General features: G+C 38.0%; 1 protein-coding gene across 3 annotated transcripts in view; it reads left to right on the forward strand.

Annotated features, from left to right (window-relative positions):
* Positions 1–19,427, forward strand: part of LOC131036099 (uncharacterized) — a 176,034-nt gene that overhangs the window by 89,255 nt on the left and 67,352 nt on the right. For all 3 annotated transcript variants that reach the window (XM_057967912.2, XM_057967911.2, XM_057967913.2), the window contains one exon: positions 11,588–11,709. In XM_057967912.2, coding sequence (XP_057823895.1) covers positions 11,588–11,709 — 122 coding nt within the window. The remainder of the gene's footprint in view (positions 1–11,587; positions 11,710–19,427) is intronic.

The following is a 19,427-nucleotide window of genomic DNA, read 5'->3' on the forward strand; positions in this document are numbered from 1 at the left end:
AGGTAGACGGAGGGTGGTCGCACACAACAATGTCATCGCACAAGGAGATGGAATCCGCGATAACGCATCACGATTTTGTTTTTTAAAAATGTGCAAAGATTTGCGCAAAAATCTGTTTGAAAATGAACTTGCAGATGCTGTGGTTAGATAGAAAACAAAAATCACGGAAAACATCCGCCTACAGAGAGAAACAAGACGCGAAAAAACGCGTCGCACACAGGAACAGGAGGATCGCGAGAAGTTGCACGAAGAAAACACGGGTTGCAAGACAAAGAACCCTCGATGCATAGATTGTAGGTCACACGCGGGAAGAAAAAAATATTTTATTTTTTTTAAATCTAAAAAATTTCATTCGGGCCTCTGATACCATATTACGCAAGTAATTGGTAAAAAATATGATTGTTGTTATTTACAAATGATCAATTGATCATTAAATAATGTACAAAGGATCGATGTTTCTAAATAAGAAACACTCGATATTAGAAAAAATCTAAAAAGACGATATTTACATTATTCTACATATTTGACCATTAAACAATAATGAAGAATATTATTCTAATAATCTTCATAAAAAACGCCTAGTCAGCACTTGATATCACCAACTCACTCATACTCTTACAACAGCGACAACAACATACGCATGATTTTCTTCCATAATAAATCCACCCCACCACCTCACTAAGTATTAACACAACTCCACATAAAATAATCATGCATCCGTTTTTTAACTCAGAAAAAAAAAACCGACAGCTCGAAACTTAATTAGTCACACACCCAAAAAGTATCGTGTTTTATATGCCTAAAAGGAAAATCAATAAAAAGGAGAAAATACGGCACTTTATCTCCCGACACCCACTCAATACATGATTCTTGTCTAAGTCACCACATCCGAATTTGTGTTCGAGTTCAGCAACCATGAAATTTGGATGAAGTTCGGCAAGGGCAAAGAATTCAAAAAAAAAATTCGGCATTAAATTCGCCTCATATAATTTTTTATTTTTAAAAGAAATATAAATAATATTTCCAATAAATTATCAAATAGTTTAAGATGCAACATTCAGATACCATAAGAAACATTTGAAATCACGATAATCGCGATTGCTGATTTTTTTGTCAAAAAGATACAATCAAAAGTCAAGACTTTAGAACTTCAAAAAGGATACAAGTCATCAAGAGTGTGAAGTCGTCTTTTAGTCAAAAAAGTACAATCAAAAGACAAGATTATAGAACTTAAAAAAAAGTTCCAAGTCATCAAGAGCACATCGCAAAGCTGCTATAGCATCATCATCAGTATCACTGCCCAATTTATCATCCAAAAGTCAAGCTCATCTTCAACTCCAGCTGCTATGTCTTCTAAAATTTGTTGTTGCTGTGAAGATGTGGAATCATTTGCTGATCTGTTCATGAACAATTTTAGATTGCTGTGAATGTAGACAAGATCTCCCAACTTTCCGGACAACAACGTATTCCTTTTTTTGGAATGGATGTGGTCAAAGCAGAGTTCCGTGACTCGCAGCGAGTCACGCGAGTCAGCGGGCCGGGTGACCCCTACCGGGTCACAATGACCCTGACTCGGGCTCGGACGGGTCAGGGAGCGTGACTCGCCTAACTCGCCGCGAGTCAGCGAGTCACTCCCTGACTCGCCGAGTCCGAGGGTCGTGACTCGGTTGGGCGATGCATTTTGAGTGGTCATTTGTCATATTTGGATAAGAATTGAATTTTCTAGGCTGATCTCCCTACTCCAGGAAGTTTGTACATCTTGCCTTGGCACATGGGAGTTATAACAGGTCTGAAATCTGCTATTTGGTGGCTTATTGACATCAATCTTGGGTGCCTTATACTGCTGGTTAAGGTTCTATCATTGCTGGAGCAGATTTATACGAGTTTGGAGACTTGGAGGACCTTCATACCAATTGCCCTTATCATTTGAATGCCTAGCAGTGGTGTTTGAAACATTTCTGAGCAATCCTTTCATGTATTTGAAGACTATTCCAGGTCTGATTATGTTTTAAATCTGATTTATAATGCTATGTAAGAGTGTGATAAAATCATGGATTTTATATACATTGGACAACATTTATAACTCTATATATCTATGTTTTCTAATTCCTTCAACTACAATTTACATTTCTACACATGTGATGGATGTATGTTTATGTATGTGATCAAATTAGCTTCTATTTGATGATGTTATAGTGTCTTTAAGCTTAATTCAATTATGGGTGTATGAAACAAGTTTTAAATTGTTAAAAATCTCTAAAGTTCAAGGGTTTTCTTATTTTGCCGAGTCATTGCTGAGTCTGAGCCGAGTCACGAGCCGAGTCCAAGTCTGGGAACTTTGGGTCAAAGCAACTCCAATTCCTCTCACAAGCTGATGAACTTGCTCCCTGACTCAAAATTCGAATGGAAAAGCGCTGTATTTCAGGAGTTTGTGCTCCATTTCTCATCCACCATCTATAGGCAGAAACCTCAGCTCACAACATATCTTCTTGGGATGCTTCTATTCCAAACAACCCTTCTCCTCTCTTGTATTTCTAGCATTGGTCTTTGATTAGAGTTGCAGTTGTTCGATCTCATTCAAACTTGCTAATGGCTTCATAAAGCCCTGACATAATTTCAGAATCACCTTGTCTATCAATACGAAATAACTTGGGTTTCAAATAGCAAGCTGCTTCATGTAAAGGTGTGTGCATCATTTTCCATTTGGCATCAATTGTCTCCCATATCTCCATGTACTCTGCTTCTACATTATTGAGTGCTCTTTGAATAGATTCCTTACAACGGTCCATGCTTTCATAAAGCATGCCAAGGCAAGGAGCGTCAACATCCACCATGCGAAGAACATCAACAATTGGCCCACATATATTCAAAACCTTTGCTCCACTTTCTCAAAAGCTACTGTTTAAAATGATTTGCTCTATGTTCTTTCCCTTAGCACTTTTAGAAAGCACTGAACTTTCCCACTCATTGAAACAAATAACTGATCTCAAAGCTTCTTTCTCTTCAACCACTCATTTCAAAGTGATATAAAATGAAGCAAACATTGTGTCACAAGGCCTCAACAACTCCCTAGTTGCATGTTGCCTGTACAAGCTCAATGTGAGGTGATGATTTCTAATAAAATTTGCAACTGCTCTCCCTCGATGAATTGTTTCATGTATTCATGGGAATTTGGCCAAGTCATGAAGCAACAAATCTAGACAATGGGCTGCACATGGGCTCCAATATATTTGTGGATATTTCTCTACAATCAGCCTCCCAACTCCCACACAATTTGCTGCACTATCAGTGACCACCTGAACCACATTTTTTGCCCCTAATTCAAGAATGGCTTCCTCTAATATTTGAAAAATATACTTTGAAGTTTTCTCATGGTTCATGGTGTCAATCACTTTCATAAACACAACACCTTCAGGGCAAGCTACTAAAACATTAATCAATGGCCTTTGACATATATCTGACCATCCATTACTCAAGATAGTGCAACCTATTACCTTCCAAGAGGCTTTGACCTCAGCTAATTTTGTTGTCACTCTTTGACCTCTCTAAAAGAGTTGTACTGAAAGCCTGTGGACCTGGAGGTGTGTACCCTTTGCCAATCTCTGCAACTTTCTGGATTGCATTACAAAAATGAGGGCTTCTTGCCACATTGAATGGAATGACACTTGAATAAAACAAATCAGCTAATGCATCATCCACCTGTTGTTTTTCTATCGGTTTCGAAAAGCTGTTCAATATTCCACTTTCTTTTGATGCACCTATGGCCTTGGGAAAACTGGAAGAAGACATAACAAAGGTGAATATCGACACATCCTCTTCAATTCTTTACTTTTTCTGTGCCTTTTTCATCATTCCTACAATTGAAGAGGATTGTTCTCACTCTAAAACAGCTCTTATTTCTTCAGTCATGTTTGGACATGCTTCAACACCTCCACCTAAACCCGCAGTAAGACCAAGCAAAAGGTCTCTTGCCCTTGTTTTAGTTCCAGTAAAAAGTTTCTTACACCTGGTACAAAAGAGATGAGTACCATTCCAAGTCACATATTCCATACTTCGGAATCTGATTTTTTTGGAGCCATTTAATTATGATCTACACGAGTCAATAAAAAAATAATATTTAATATTTAAATCATTAACTAAATTTTATTTTAAAAACATTAAAATGAAATATATGAAATTTATATTTTTAACTCTAAAAAGCAAAATAAATAATACATTCTTTTTTAATAAACATAAAAAACAAAAATTTAATACATTTTAATTTTTAAATTAAAAAACAAAATAAACACTACATTTATTTCAAACTTTCAAAATAAAAATACTAAATTTTAATAAAACATTTATTAATATATTTATGTTTTAACAAAACATAAACAATTACTAATTTTTATTTTTGGTTAGTAAACTTTAAAAACAAAATAAAATAGTACACTACAGTTTTTTAAACAATACTATAAAATGTATTAATTTTTTATTTTAACTTTATAGAACAAATAAAAACTAAAATAAAAAACTAAAAATCAAATAATATGATAAAAAACTATTAATATAATATTAAACAATATATTGTCTTAATAAAAAAGTAAAAAATAAACAATATAATATTTTGTTTAAATAATATAAACAATACAATATAAAAAATACAATATTCAAAATAAACGATATATTTTGTTTTAATAAACATTAAAGCCTAAAAAAATAAATAAAAACATTTACAGCCGTAGAAGCCTACCTGGGCAAGTTGGGAGGACGAAGTGACGGTAGAGGCAGGGATTTCTCTTCGGCAATGGCGAATAGGGCTTTCGGCTTCCACGACATAGGGCTTCCACTGTGACATAGGGCTTTTGCACTTCTGCACTTCGGCTACGGCTTCACGGACACAGGGCTTCCACACTTCGGCTACGACTTCGAGTCTTCAATGCCCAACTTTGAGTCTTCAAAGCACGACTTTGACGGAAGAGGCAGACCTTTTAGTCTTCAACGCACGACTTCGACTTCAATGGCAGACTGAAGAATGCTTCAAGTCTTCAATGCACAACTTTGTGTGTTGTTGTGAAGTTTGGCGCCATATTTAAAAAAAAGAACAGATAAAACCCTCTACGTGTTCCAGTATTGCACCCTCGAGCACACGTGTGCTCTCTACGCGTCCACCTTCTACGTCTTCCGCACCTTGGTCACCCTCGTTTCTGTATTCTCTCCTTCCTAGAGTCTTCGGCTCCGACCTTCCTATTTTTGATGGCTCCGCCAGAGACAGATTCCCAATTCTATATAGGTTGGTTTCAAAAATTTCAGCAACCTCACCCTCAAGGTCCCGTACTATCTCTTTGTCACGTTCGGACTGTTCCGACGGGCATTTTGAGAATCAGTTTCGTACTCTTCACTTGACGTCGAGTGTGTGGCCTGGTCGGCGAGATCCTCCTCCGCTAGGTCTGGAAGTGGTAGGTCCCTCGCAACCTCTACCAACTGGTTCCACGTACACGGTTTCTGCCTCTCCCGACTACGGCTCTGACTCATACTCCGACTCTTACTCCGCCTTTCTAGACTCGTTGAGCCTTTTACAATCTCCCTTTAGCCGTCGTCTCCGTTCACTTTGTTCTCTGATACGTAAGGATCTCTGTATCGATCCTTCCCCTACCTCTCAAGTGGTACTAGTATGTCGTCGGTCTTTATTTGGCCATAGGGGCATTAATTGCTAGGGGTACGACGTCTACTCGTATCCCTCTCTTCCTCTTCCCTATGGTTCTATTCTTCGTACCTCTGCAATATTTGCTGCCAACAACGTTCGCGATCAGTTTCCTCCCTTCTGTCTTGGAGTTCAGTTAGGTTTCGTGCCAACAGTCTCGAAAGGCTCCCGAGAAGATCAAACACAGTCGGGTTGACTGTGAGTTCGCCATGTATCGTGCCTTCAGGGACCACTCTCTCCCGAGCTTCCCTCTGCATGTACTGGGTGACCGAAACCTCCCATAGGTCCACCAAATCCTCTGTCAATTGATCCTCTCGTGCTTTCGCCTGGGTGACCTCTTCATGTGTATCACTTTTAGTGACTATTATTTGTTGTTCGAATGGTCGGCCCATTAGTGTTTACCGCCTGCCACCATATCGATCTCCAAAATTCGAATCCGCAACGGTGCCAAAATGTTTGCTCCCTATGGTGTCAGTTGAATTATAGGCAACAAAGTGGGATTACATAGATAACATCTATAAAGTCACTCACTTTACATACATCATTCACATAGGCCAGAATGATATATCTTTTATTTCATCAGCAAAATGGATGTACAATCAATGCTACTGTCGGGGTTCCTTACAACAATATATATACAACTTGGCGGTTGGCGGAGATCCCAACCACCGTAGCTGCCAACTACCCCTACGGGAACCCCATATGGCTAGTTCATTACGTGACAAAGTATTATTTTAACCATAACAAAAAGTATTATTCTATTTCACGCCTAATAGGGTAAAAATCCCATAGCTACATGGGGACATTTTTAACAATCAGCCATCTAGGAACAAAAATTGTAAGCACTTCACTTAAAACTTCCAGAGACCATTTCACAACTCTAAAGACTGAATTACTCACATTCCAAAATTGTTTTGCAAGGGCTCATTCTTGCATAGAATGGTTTTTAAAGAAAACAATAAACAATCCCTTTTAAGGCATGCGAGATAAAGAAACATGAATCCCTAATTTCTTCCCCCAAACACCAGTAAACCATTCGTCAAGAAATTTTCTAGCAGGGAGTTTATTGTTTTCCAAAGCCACAAAGAATATTGCGATATTCTTAAGTCTAAGTTCTTTATCCAAAGCATTTAACATGTTGTCATAAGGAACCGCAACAAGTGTGGTTAGGATGGAAGAGAGATGCTTACCTCCTCTTCAGACATCTCCACCACCATCAAGCCCTCCATCAAAATGCACCTCAAACTTCACGAACATAGGGAATCTTTCTCTCTCCCCACTAGAAATTACATCCTTGAAAGACATGCCTTCTGCATCAATTCCACCATATGCTCTTTGTACCTCGGGCTGCTCTCCTAGGCACCCCTGCCTCTGGGAAGTAAATGTTTGACCAGTCACCTCAACATTGGGAATATTACCAATTCAAAAATTCAAAAAGCATAAAAACAAGCGTGAGAGAAAACAAGAAAAAACCCACTATATAATAGCCCCCCAATACCAACCAAAAGGACTAAGATTGATTCAAAGTCAGCAAGGCGGACAAAGAGGATCCAGAGGGTCAAAACAAGGTCATAGCAGGCTTGCAATGAAAGGTGACTTTTCAACTTCCACCAAATCTATGAGCTCACTCTAGCTTCTCCTCCAAAAACTATCGAGAGTTTAGATTTGAATTTGACATGCTTCTAAATATCAAAATTCAAGAAACAAAGAATCACACTATATATTTTAAAACAAACAAACAAATAAAGAGTTACCTACCTCGTGGAATGGAATGTTTCAATAGAACCAAAATTCTCTGATTGCACTTTTAGGTTGCATCATGTTTGTCTTTGTTCCAACCCATGTTCTCGAGCGACAGTTGAGACCTTGGAGTAGTGAATGGCAAAATATATGAATCTAACCTAGATGCACAAACTCTTGGCCCGATGCTAACATTGCCACTGCCACTACCACTACCATTAGCACTACCAACACCTGAAGATGGTTGAAATGGAGGATGGAACAAGACTTTACACTTCTAGCAATGGCTGCCATCTCCCTTTTTGCCTCTTTTTCAATACTTTTTGGTGCTCAATGGTTTCTAATTGCACTTGCAGTTCACACATAACCTCAGGAGACCCTTTTGTGCATGGATTAGCATCATGGGCTGGTATATTTGCAAGATGGTATTTTAATCTATTAATCCACACCACCCCCCCCAATGAAAAGTTACTTTTTTCTTTTGCATAGGGGTAATAATAGCATGTTTTCAACAAAGAGTCCTGTCTAACTAGGGTTCGGGACATTGTAATAAAGACAATTCATAAATCTCAAGAATGCTGCAATAACATATAAATATAAAAAAATTAACATTTATTATTTATAATCAAACTAATATAAAAAAATGTAGGGTTTGCAACTATAAAACTAGAATTTTTTAACAAAAACACCAAGGGTTTGTTCAACAAAATAATTAAACACACTAGGGTTTGTTCTTTGGTCCACTAAAACACAATAGGAAAAGGAAAGAAGAAATGTAAAAGAAAAATCCAATGTTACCTGGGGACGCGTTTCCAGCATAATTTGACCCGTCCCAGAAACGGGGACGTCTCGGAATCTTTTGGAAACCCATACTCTGGCTGTCCCATAAAATTAATGACTGAATTTTGATTATTTGTTTAACTTCCACTCTCATGCAAACTCTCAATTTAAATTATTTAACACAAATGTTATATGTTAAGGTTTTATAATGTATATAAGCATGCTTTATCCATGTTTTTATATGAATATTTAAAATTTCCCTATATATTTTAAATTTTCCTTATTTTTTATATAGTTGTCCCCACTGCCGTCCCCTAATCTGGGAAAAAAAAAATCTGCCTTAGAAACCCATTTCCCCGTCCCAGAAACTCGGGGTAACATAGATTTTTTGTTAAAAAAAACCTTCAAAATAAAAACTTACCTCTTAAATCTTGTTTGAAATCAATAGTGATCTCTTCCCAATCATTTGTAGACACCTCTAGATGCTCAAAAAATAAGCTATGAACTTGCCCAAATGTCATTCAACCATCAATTTTTGCTCAATCTCCTTGCTGGTTTCCCTACAATCCAATTTCGGCTCAAAATTCTCTTTTTTCCTCTTTTGGCTTGAAAATGAAACGAAGTTGCTTTTAGGGTGTATGTGAAAGATCCCTGATTATAATTCTGTGTTAATGCATTAGTAGCCTCTGCAAGATAAGACTCTCCTAACTCAGTAATCTCCTATATTTTGTTTACTCATTTCATGCTTTATGTTTATCAGACTATAACATTGGTCACAATTATGATATTGATATTGGATTAGATTGACGACATGCTTAACTATGTTAAGCGTCAATCTATAATGCTATCGGGCTATTAACCCGATAGCATATTAATGTCGATTCATATCGGCATTAATATGCTATTGGGGTATTAACCCGATAGCATATAATGCTAACAACTATTGTTATTGTTTATGTTAATCCATATGCTTTGATACCGATTCATAATCGGGTATGTTTTATATCTGTAACAATTATCATTAACATATCGATCGGATATGATTAAGCGCTATTATCATCAGCGATGATACCGATTCATTATCGGGCATGTTATAAACGCTGTTAACATTAAAGATACCGATGCACTATTGGGTATGATTGAAGCACCAATTAGTTATGGATTGGTTGTTGTTAGTAGGGGTCACGAGCAAGTGACATCTTGGTCGGACATGTCTAAAAGACATGTCCGATCAAGGTGCCACTTGATCGTGGCCACCCTACTATTTATACATCATTCCAATCAAAGGAGATGACTTTGAAATCGATACATGTTCATTCTCCTTACCTGCAGTAAAAGAAAGATAACAATATTAGTGTCATTGACATAATATCAAATTTAAAATACACCATCCTGCATATAACTTGTCCATTAAATTGGAAATTACAATACATTTACATTCTGATCCAAACTACTGAATGTTTCTAATCTTGGTTCTTTGACCAATGAATGTGTTTTCGAAATTTTGTAAGTTTTTGGGGTTTTGACAATGCATAAAGGAAATAACAATGTGATACAAAGAAACAACTAACTGAAATCAATTATCAGATTTCTGATTTTATTAACAGCAAATATTAAATGCAAGAGATTAAAGGATTTTAACACAATAATGCCAAATATGGCCTACCAGAGGTCCAACGCCCTGCCTGGAGGCTGTGTTATTGACTACAACTGCTGCTACAAGTGTCTCCAACGCTCATTAACAGCTTTCATGAACTTTATTCATCACTCTAATAATTAACAAAAACAATTGAGGAGGTAGAATGCAAATATGAAGCTTTTCCCAAATTCTTGCCAGGAGAACCACCAGGATTTGGCACCAAATTCCCAATGAATTGCTGGTAGCTCCCAAATAAGCTGATATATGATCAGTCTAATCAACCAACTGACTTCCCTATTGCTTGACAATGATTTTGCACACAAACCCTGCCTCCAAAACCTTCTAATTTATTTTATTGCAAACCCCAGGCTGCTGAAATGGTATGGCCAGCATGGGTGAATGGTACGGCTTGCATAGACTTCAAATATGGACTGAAAACTCACAATTATTTGCCCAGATCTGATCGTAGTTTTCAAGAAATGCTGATTCCAAAGTTTGCTTGCAGAATGGGCCCTCCAATGGCCTGAAACAAGCTTCTGATGTGTTCCACGTGGTGCCTGTAGAAGGGATTTCGTCCTTCTGAAGTCAAATTTGAGGGTATCGTCCCAAACTTGATGATCTCAGGAAAGTTGCAGACCTGCAAATTACCAATACTACAAAATAACCAAATGCACAATGAATTCCAAAAACCCTTTTCCACCTCTTTAATCCTCTTGCCCTAATACGAACCCCTTAAAGCATCTTTTTAAGATTCCAAATGGAATCTTAATCCTCCAAACTTGTACGCCCAACTTGAGGGGTTATTTGTCATTAAAGAGGGGCCACTTTAATATTATAAAACAACCTAGGTAAATGTGCCAAGGTAATCATAAAGTTGTTTTATAATAACTTACCAAAGTCATAAAAATGACTAAGTATAAGATTCCCTTTGGCAAGTAGATCATCCCCAAACACCAGAATTCACCTATGGAGATGGGTGTCAGGTGAGTTTCCCTTCCTAATAGATCACTCAAGAAGTGGGGACATTACAGTATGAGGCAAATATAAGTTTAAAAAAAAAGTTGAATTTAATGTTTGTTATGTTTTTTTTTTAATTTTCTTTTCCAGACATGCAACTGAATCCGAAAGTCAGAACTTCCTCAGACTTGACGAGTCTGGCAAGTCCATCAGATTTTGTTGCCAAGTCTCCTAGACTTGGCGAGGGTGGGTCGCCTTAGGACTTGTTGAGTCTAGGTGAGTCTCAACAAGTCTTGTAACTCTAGTAAATATTTTGTTTTTAGGTCTATGGTAGAAAGAACAAATTTCATCTACAATGCAGTAACTTGCATTTGTAATAATATGTTGGTTGTTTTACTAATGTTTTAAAAAATAGGCCTTGTGTTTTCTTTGTAACAACTTCCTTCTGGGTATTTAATAAGGGGCAATGTCTTTAGGGATGGGTTTTGGTGCTATTATTTTGTTAGCAAGACAATGCACATACACAATAAATCACTTTGAGAAATAGTAATTTTCTAGCTTGAAAAATATTTATCCTACAATCAAGAAGTCTTTGATGCTAATCTTATAGCTTTGTTTGATCTTATATGTGTTGGTTGGAAGATATTTTATTTTGCATTCTACACATATTGTTGTTTATAAGTACTCAAAGTTTAGATGATATAAAGTAAATTTTATCTCACATTTTTTGAGCTTAATTGGGGTTATTGAATACATAATTAGAGATGATAATAAGTTGGTAACTATAGGTTTATGTAAAAGTGAGTGCCTCCTTCCGCGTGTCAAGGAAGCTGTATCCTTATGATGATACATCAAGCCTGTTGTCAGATTTAATCACAACCTTTGGTGCTGAGCGCCTTATGTGGGGCAGGTAAGGGTATCTATGAGTTCAAATTTATTCACTTCTATGATGAACATATTTATAAATGTAAGTATTTCTTTTATAATTCTTCTAATTACCTTATGTTGAGTAAGGGCACTGGCCGATTCAGATTTATATACTTGACAAATATATGTGCAAACCCAATTACCCATATATCATGTGCTGTTTTATATTTTCATAGTTAATGACTCTTCTCTCTTAGTTATGTCATGTATGACAGGGAAGTGATAGTTATAGGGTCATCATATCTTGAAATTTTCTATTTGGATGAAATTGTGCTTTGGCAGTGGAATTTTGGAATTTCACCTTTCTAAAGGCAAATGGGGACAACCTAGGAGAATTTCTTTCTCCATTTGACCTCTTAATAGATGCAGCCGTTGCCAGTTGATCAAGAATTTGCATAAATCATGAATGGAAAAAAGTCCCTCTTGGAGATTAAGTTGGAAATGATGAGGCACATCTGGAAGCAACCAGTGGATTACAAGACCCCATTGAAATGCATGGGATGCCATGAAAATGGACTCCTGCAGAGAAATTTAAATAATTCTACGAAATTGTTGCTGTTCAATAATAGTAGAACACAGACTTGGTTAAAGCTAGCCATGTACAGTATCTTGATTCTTGCCAAACAATTTTTTTGGCTTAGTGATTCCCTGGAACTGAAATTAAAGAGCGAAATCCGACTGTCAATCAATGGTAGAAAACTGTTCAAACTTAAGAGGAAACAAGAGACCTTTCTACTCCTCAAGTCAATGTGAAGTCTTTATCAATATTTTGAAGTCTCAAGATTGTTCAAGTAGAATAAAAGTAGATAAAGAAGACACGATGATATGGCCAAAAAAGGTTGCGATGAATCAATTTGTGCAGCAAACATTAGATAATCATATGGGTATATGAGCTTCATCAACTATCCATTATATAGTCAACGGTGGGTAACAATTGTATATGTCTATCACCTATAAGCATACAGTATTGTCATGTAGTCAAAACAGTTGGTAAAAACAAAATAAAACTGTAATTAGCACAAGAAGATATAACTTTTAAATAAATTCAGCATTCAATTGTAATCAAGGCAAGATTGATTCTGTTAAGCAATTTTTTGGGAAAAGTTGGGTTGAATTTGTCCTTGAAGCAAATTATTCATGATGCTAGCTGCCCAGATAAAGTAAATCATTATTACAGAACAGACAGTTAAGGAAGTGGGACTCAGAGTCTACCCATATTATTTCAGTATGACCAAACTATCAGAAAAATGTAAATGTTAAATGATCAAACAGAAACAATATTAATTAAATACTCAGCCATGAAAATGAGTTCCCTGGTGCCAAAAATCACAAGCAAGACAAAGTTGCTGTCTTGGCATATACGTAAAATACAAACGAAGGAAAAGGTATGTAATCTAACCCTCCATGCTAGCGACTAGGTGATAAGGTATTGCTGTGCGTATAGCACACACGCCCCTTGCTTCAGGGGACCCCCACTTTTTTTGTGGTCTGCCCGTAAGAGAGAGGCCTGCAGAGTTGCCTTCTTTCGCATTTGATGAATCCTGAGAGAGGTGCGAGAGTAAGCCCAAAATTAGAACTCGGCATTCTTGTAAGTTTTGTGAGGTGCCGAAGTGTGGAGGGAGGCGTTCAAGCTAAATCATACAGAAGCCTCATCAGCCCCGAGTTTCCCAAACACTGAAATCGGCTTACATGGCCATAACACGAGAGGGCCGATGGAAAGAAAATCATTATAAATTGCGCCATTTCCTTTTAGCCCGAAAATGAGGAGATTGGCAAAATGGCCCTCCAGGCCAAAATTTACAAAACGACTCGAGGAGCCGAAAAGGCTTCAAAATCTTATGAAGTGGCCTTCCATACCGAAAACCACAACTTTCAAAATGGCTCAAAGAGCCGAAAATCGCAAAATAGAAAATCGCGAAACTTTCGGAGGAAAAGGTAAAGCCAAAACTAACCAAATGCCCCTCTTGGCTTGAAAATTACGAAGTAAGGAAATGCGTTATAAAGTTTGCAGAAGGGGCTTTTAGCCCGAAAATGGAGAATAAGAAAAGAGCATTAAAACTTAAACTTTACAAAGCCCCCCTTTAGCCCGAAAATATGAAGTATCGCGTGATGAGATAAGACAAAACTTTTCAAAAGGCTTCCTAAGCCTAAAATCTTAGAGGGGGAAGAAAGTTAGTGAAAAGCGTTAAACTTCAAACTTTTCAAAAACCATCCTCAGGCCGAAAATCACTAGGCTAAGTTCACAAAGTTCAAATCATGGCCTCATAGCCCGAAAATGAAGAGACTCTAAATCAAAGAAACGGGACTCGGACTCGGCTCGGACTCGGCAAGGCCGACTCGGACTCGGACTCGGCATCAGATTCGGCTCCAGACTCAGGAAAGTGAAAAACTCAAGAAATTTAGAGATTTATAAAGATTTAAAACTTGTTTCAGACACCCTTTATTGAATACACCTTAAAGACACAAAAGCATCATCAAACTCGGCTCATTTGATTACATACACAAGTATACATCAATCACATAAGCATAAACGCAAATTGTAGTTGAAGAAAATAACAAACATAGATATATAAATATTGTCAAATGTATACAATATTAGAAAACTCATGGAATAAAAAATCCATGTCATCATATGATCATCATCAAATGTTTCATACAAATACCAAAGGTAAATAGTAAATACTAAATACAACTACAAGTGTACAAGCCTATGGCTCAGAGGGCCGTGCACCCTCTCACCCTGGCCCCTTGCGAAGGCGTTTAAAGTAGGTCCTGGATGATTCAGCAACCATAGTCGCTCCCCGTGACACCATGCCATGCTCACAAACATCAGGAACAGCTGTGTCATGCTCGCCAACATCAGGAACAGTTGTGTCACTTTGAGTCTCAGTATTTCCTGTCTCTGCTTGTGCTCTCTGCTCCTCCTCTGCCATGGCTAGAGCCTCAGCCTCTATATCTACCTGGTCAATCCAATCAATGTCATCATTACTAAATACAGCTGTAGGAGTCCCAGGAGCTATCTGATTCTCATTGGCCCACTCTGCTTCAAGATCAACCTCATCTAGAATGATAGGAGACATGTCAACTATTGCATTCTTTCTCATTCTCAGGCGGAGGTTGTAGTGAACAAAGACGAGATCATTCATCTTCTCCACATATAATCTATTGCGCCTCTTGGAGTGTATGTACTCAAACATACTCCAATTGCACTCACAACTTGATGCGCTACATGGTTGGCTCAAGATGCGAATGGCCAACTTCTGAATATTTGGTGTCTCTGGGCCAAAAAAGTTCCACCAATGATCTGAGTTTGAAATGAGAAAAATAAATAAAATTAGTCTCACTCATGAACTCATTTAACAAGTTACAATATAGTATTGAATAAAACTAAAATTAAGCCTAACAATTTATTTTTACCTAGCATCATAGTTGTCCTACCGTCTTTGGCAACAAGACGAGAGAAGGTCTCCCCTTGTGCATCTGAGAACATCTGTAGCTCTCGAAAAAGGTCTATCTGAGAAGTACCAGCAGGTCCCATCTTCTCCATGATTGCATATAGCCCATTAAGGACCTCCACATCAGCCTTGAAAGAAGGGATAAAACGAAATGCCGGATTCAGATAATAGGCTGCCGCATGGATGGGCCTATGAAGCTGATGATGCCATCTATCAATGATCTCCCAAATGGGACCATACTTGCTCTCATCTGCTCGATAGACGAATCTGATGGCCTCCTTCGCCCTATCCATGCCCTCATATATATAGCCCATTGCGGGCTTATCTCCACCCGCAACTCGCAACAAAACCACCAAGGGCTTAACAAACTGCAAAATTGAAAATATTGTGTAATTTAGAAAAATGAGCAAATAAGAGAATACATATAAGTTATAAAACATGAAGTTAAATTGTAGAATTTATAAAAAAATTACCTTCACTATCTCATCACAAGGGACCTAAAAGCCTTGCTCATCAAAAATGCAGTCTGCCATATCTATCCCTGCAGGGGTGGTAGCATAGGATGAGGAAGACCACTCCTCACCAACAATCATACATCTCAAGGCAGACTTAGACCTAAGCATGGACTGCAATGTGAGGAAGTTTGTGGCAAATCTTGTGATTCCTGGACGAGCCAACTCCTTCTGCTCTGTGTATTGTCTCATAAGAGCCAACACCCATGAATGATCATATACAAATTTGCAGACATTTCTTGCCCTTTCTACACATCTCTTGACCCATGGGATTTTTCCAATATCCTCCAACATGAGGTCAATGCAATGAACAGCACAAGGAGTCCAAACTATAGATGGGTGCCTCTCCATCAATATTCTACCTGCAGCAACATAATTTGTTGCATTGTAAATTGTAATTAATGGAGGTACAAACTACAAGATAGTAATTAATTTGCAAACAAAAATAGTTTGTAATCAAAAGTTTACCCGCAGCAACATAATTTGCTGCATTGTCGGTCACCACCTGAACCACGTTCTCCTCACCCACATCTTCAATCACCTCTTCTATCTGCTCACATAGGTAGGTGGCATTCTTGCAATGGGCAGAGACATCAATGGACTTGATGAAAACGGTGCCCCCTGAAATAAAAAAATAAAGCTAGGTCAATGATCATTCAATAAACCATTAGATAAAAAATAAAAAATTAAAGACTATATGAAACTAAAATTAATTAATCACCTGCGGAAGAAACAAGAAAATTAAGGAGACTTCTATTTCTCCTATCCATCCAACCATCAGTCATGAGGGTGCAACCTTTAGTGCTCCATATCTGGCATTGTTCATCTAAATCCTTTTTCACATCATCCACCATTTGAGACAAAATGGGTCCCCTCAAATCACTCTCACTAGGGGCTTTGAACCCCGCCCCACATATGGTAATGGCATCAACCATTTGTTGCCAATAAGGAGACCTGTCGCAAAGAAACTCAATGAGATAAGTTGAGTATAAAAATTCAATGAGATAAGTTAAGTATAAAAATTAAAACAATCAAAGTTATCAAACATAAAAGTTAGTAAAACATTCACTTGGCTACAAAGAATGGAATACAGCTGTAGCTCCAAAACCTGCCAACTGCCATTTTAGCAGCATCATGGACCTCCTTGTTCCAACCCATGCCCTCAAGCGACGGTTGGGACCGAGGAGTAGTGCGAGGCACAAAGAAGGAATCCAACCTAGATTTACGAATGCTAGGTCCAATGGTAACATTCCCACTACAACTACTAGTGGTAGGAGCATGAGAAGTGGCGGTGGCACTGCCACTTATAGAAGCAGAAGCAGAAACGGAAACACTAGTAGTAGCCAACTGAGTGGGACGATATGGAGGTAAGGAAGAAGGGCCTCCAACACAACCTAACTGTGTCCCTCTTCCTAAAACTGTCTCTCTCCCAATGGCCGCTCGATCCTCCTTTTGTTTCTTTTTCCTTTCAATCTCCTCAACCATTACATAATAATCACGTACGGCCTCAAGGATTGCTTTTAGGCATGGTTCGGCATCATGTCCACGCACACCAACAATATGGTATTTCAGCCTATATATACCTCCATGGAATATTGTTTTGCAAAACATACATTTTGTTTGCCCCTTTCCTTGCACTGGAAAATCCTCATGATATTTTCAAGCAGGGTCCTTTCTAATGGGGGGTCTAGAAGCTGAAGTAGACATTTTAGGATAGTTTTGTGAAACTTGAAGTTGAGGCAAATTGAAATAATAAAGTGAAGTTTGCTGCAATAAAACATTACAAATACAAAATAAAATTAATACATATTACATACATTCAAAAAAACTAAAGTAGGGTTTGTCAAACCCTATTTTAAGAAAAAAGAAATTTACAAACCCTACATAGTACAACACTACAACTACATACTACATGCTACATACACACATACAAAAGATTTTGAAAGAAGATGTAAAACTTTCAAAATAAATGGATACAAAATGGAATTTTTGCATACAAGAAACAAACTAATCTTCAAAAAAACAACCGTACCTCTTACAACAAGCTTGAAACGAGCTGCAAAGTCTTCCTATCCAACTCTTGATGCACCAAATCAAAACACAATGCAGCTCCAATGTGACAAAGTGAAGAAAAGTTGAGCTTCCTCCTTGCTGGTTTTTCTTCTATGCACCCTTGTTTTTCTTCCGAACTCACTTTAGTCCTCCTTTTTTTGCAAGTGAATGAAATGAAAGTCACGTTTAGGGATAGAAGATAATTATTAAAAAAAAAACGGACTTCAAAAACATTGCAAATTAATTTTTTTTTGTGTTTTTTGTTTGGCTAGACGCCGACCAAGTTTGGGGCTCGGGACTTGCCAAGTTTGGGCCAAACTCGCCAACTCGGTGAGTCTGGCGATTTTACTCGCCAGACTCGGACGCGTCCGAGTCCGAGCTCCTGGGACTCGCCAGGCCTGACTCGTACTCGGACTCGCCGAGTGTGGGCGAGTCCGGGCGAGTCTCGTTTCTCTGCTCTAAATAAGTTTCAAAACTTGCGAAATGCTAAGAGACCGAAAATCATAACAATCCCAAAACTCGCCAAAAGGCTTTCTAGGCCGAAAATGACCAAATCACCAAGTTCTCGCAAAAACGTTTAAGGAAGCCGAGGATTCATGAAATCAAAACAAATAACCAAGCAAGTAAAATCGCACGATAACATGCATTTACACGAAAACTTAAGGTTTCCTAACTTGCAAAATAGTCGAATAACCTGAAAACAATAGAGGAAGAGTCATTCCAAGTCAAAATCGGCCTATAAGGGCAAAACGAGAAGTCAAAATCTTGCAAAAGACCCCTACGGCCCGAAAATTGAGTGGGCAAACATCGTGATTTTAAATAAAACTTGAATTTCACCTGTTGAATCCGAAATTGCCAGAAGGGTGGTTAAAACTTAAAAGGTAAATCATGCAAAACCTCCAGTATTCTCGAAATTCCAAGACTTAGGTGATTAAAGGTAAAATCACACAAAATTTCACAAGGATGGCGTTAAAATGAAAGCCAAAAACTCTCATTTTGGTTCAGAGGGCCGAACTTTGCCAGGTAAAAGGAGAAAGTATTTTAAAGGCGTTCGCAATTTGGCTAAAGAGTTGAGTTTTGCCAAGGGGTCAACCAAGTGAGAACTCGCGCATTTTAATCCTAAAGCCGTAATGAATTCAAAAGAGGTGGCCTTAACTCGAAACGAAATCTCTTAACTTGCCTAAAGGTCCTGAATTCCCAGAGGAGAAAGCAAAAACATTCAAAAGATATCTCACAAAGAGCTTTTCGAGCCAGACGTCATAAATAAAATTTAATGTTTGTTAAATTAAATTAATAATTTTTTCAAATTGATTTATTAATGTGAGATTGATTGTTCGCAGGACGTCATCGCAGAGAACCAGGAGAAGGCCTGAAAATGCAAATCGAAGAAGGATTGCAATCAAAGCTAAGCGCTGAAAGCTGAAGAAGAAGATATAGGAGCGCGAGATCGAAACCAAGCATTGGGAAGCGTGTTGTTGTGCCACCAAACCACAAAGCTAAAGTCCACCACCGGGACCAAAGACCGAAGAACACTCCGAATGCTGCAAGTCTATGCGTTCTCAGGAAAACTGCACAACTGGATTTAATTCCAGGAATTCAGTTTAAAGAACTAAAACTGTTTTATTGTAAAACTGCCTATGGGCCTTGTTGTGACGTTTTCACACATTGCCCCATTGCAAACG

This window comes from Cryptomeria japonica, chromosome 4 (genome assembly GCF_030272615.1).
Source record: "Cryptomeria japonica chromosome 4, Sugi_1.0, whole genome shotgun sequence".
Taxonomy (NCBI): Eukaryota; Viridiplantae; Streptophyta; class Pinopsida; order Cupressales; family Cupressaceae; genus Cryptomeria; species Cryptomeria japonica.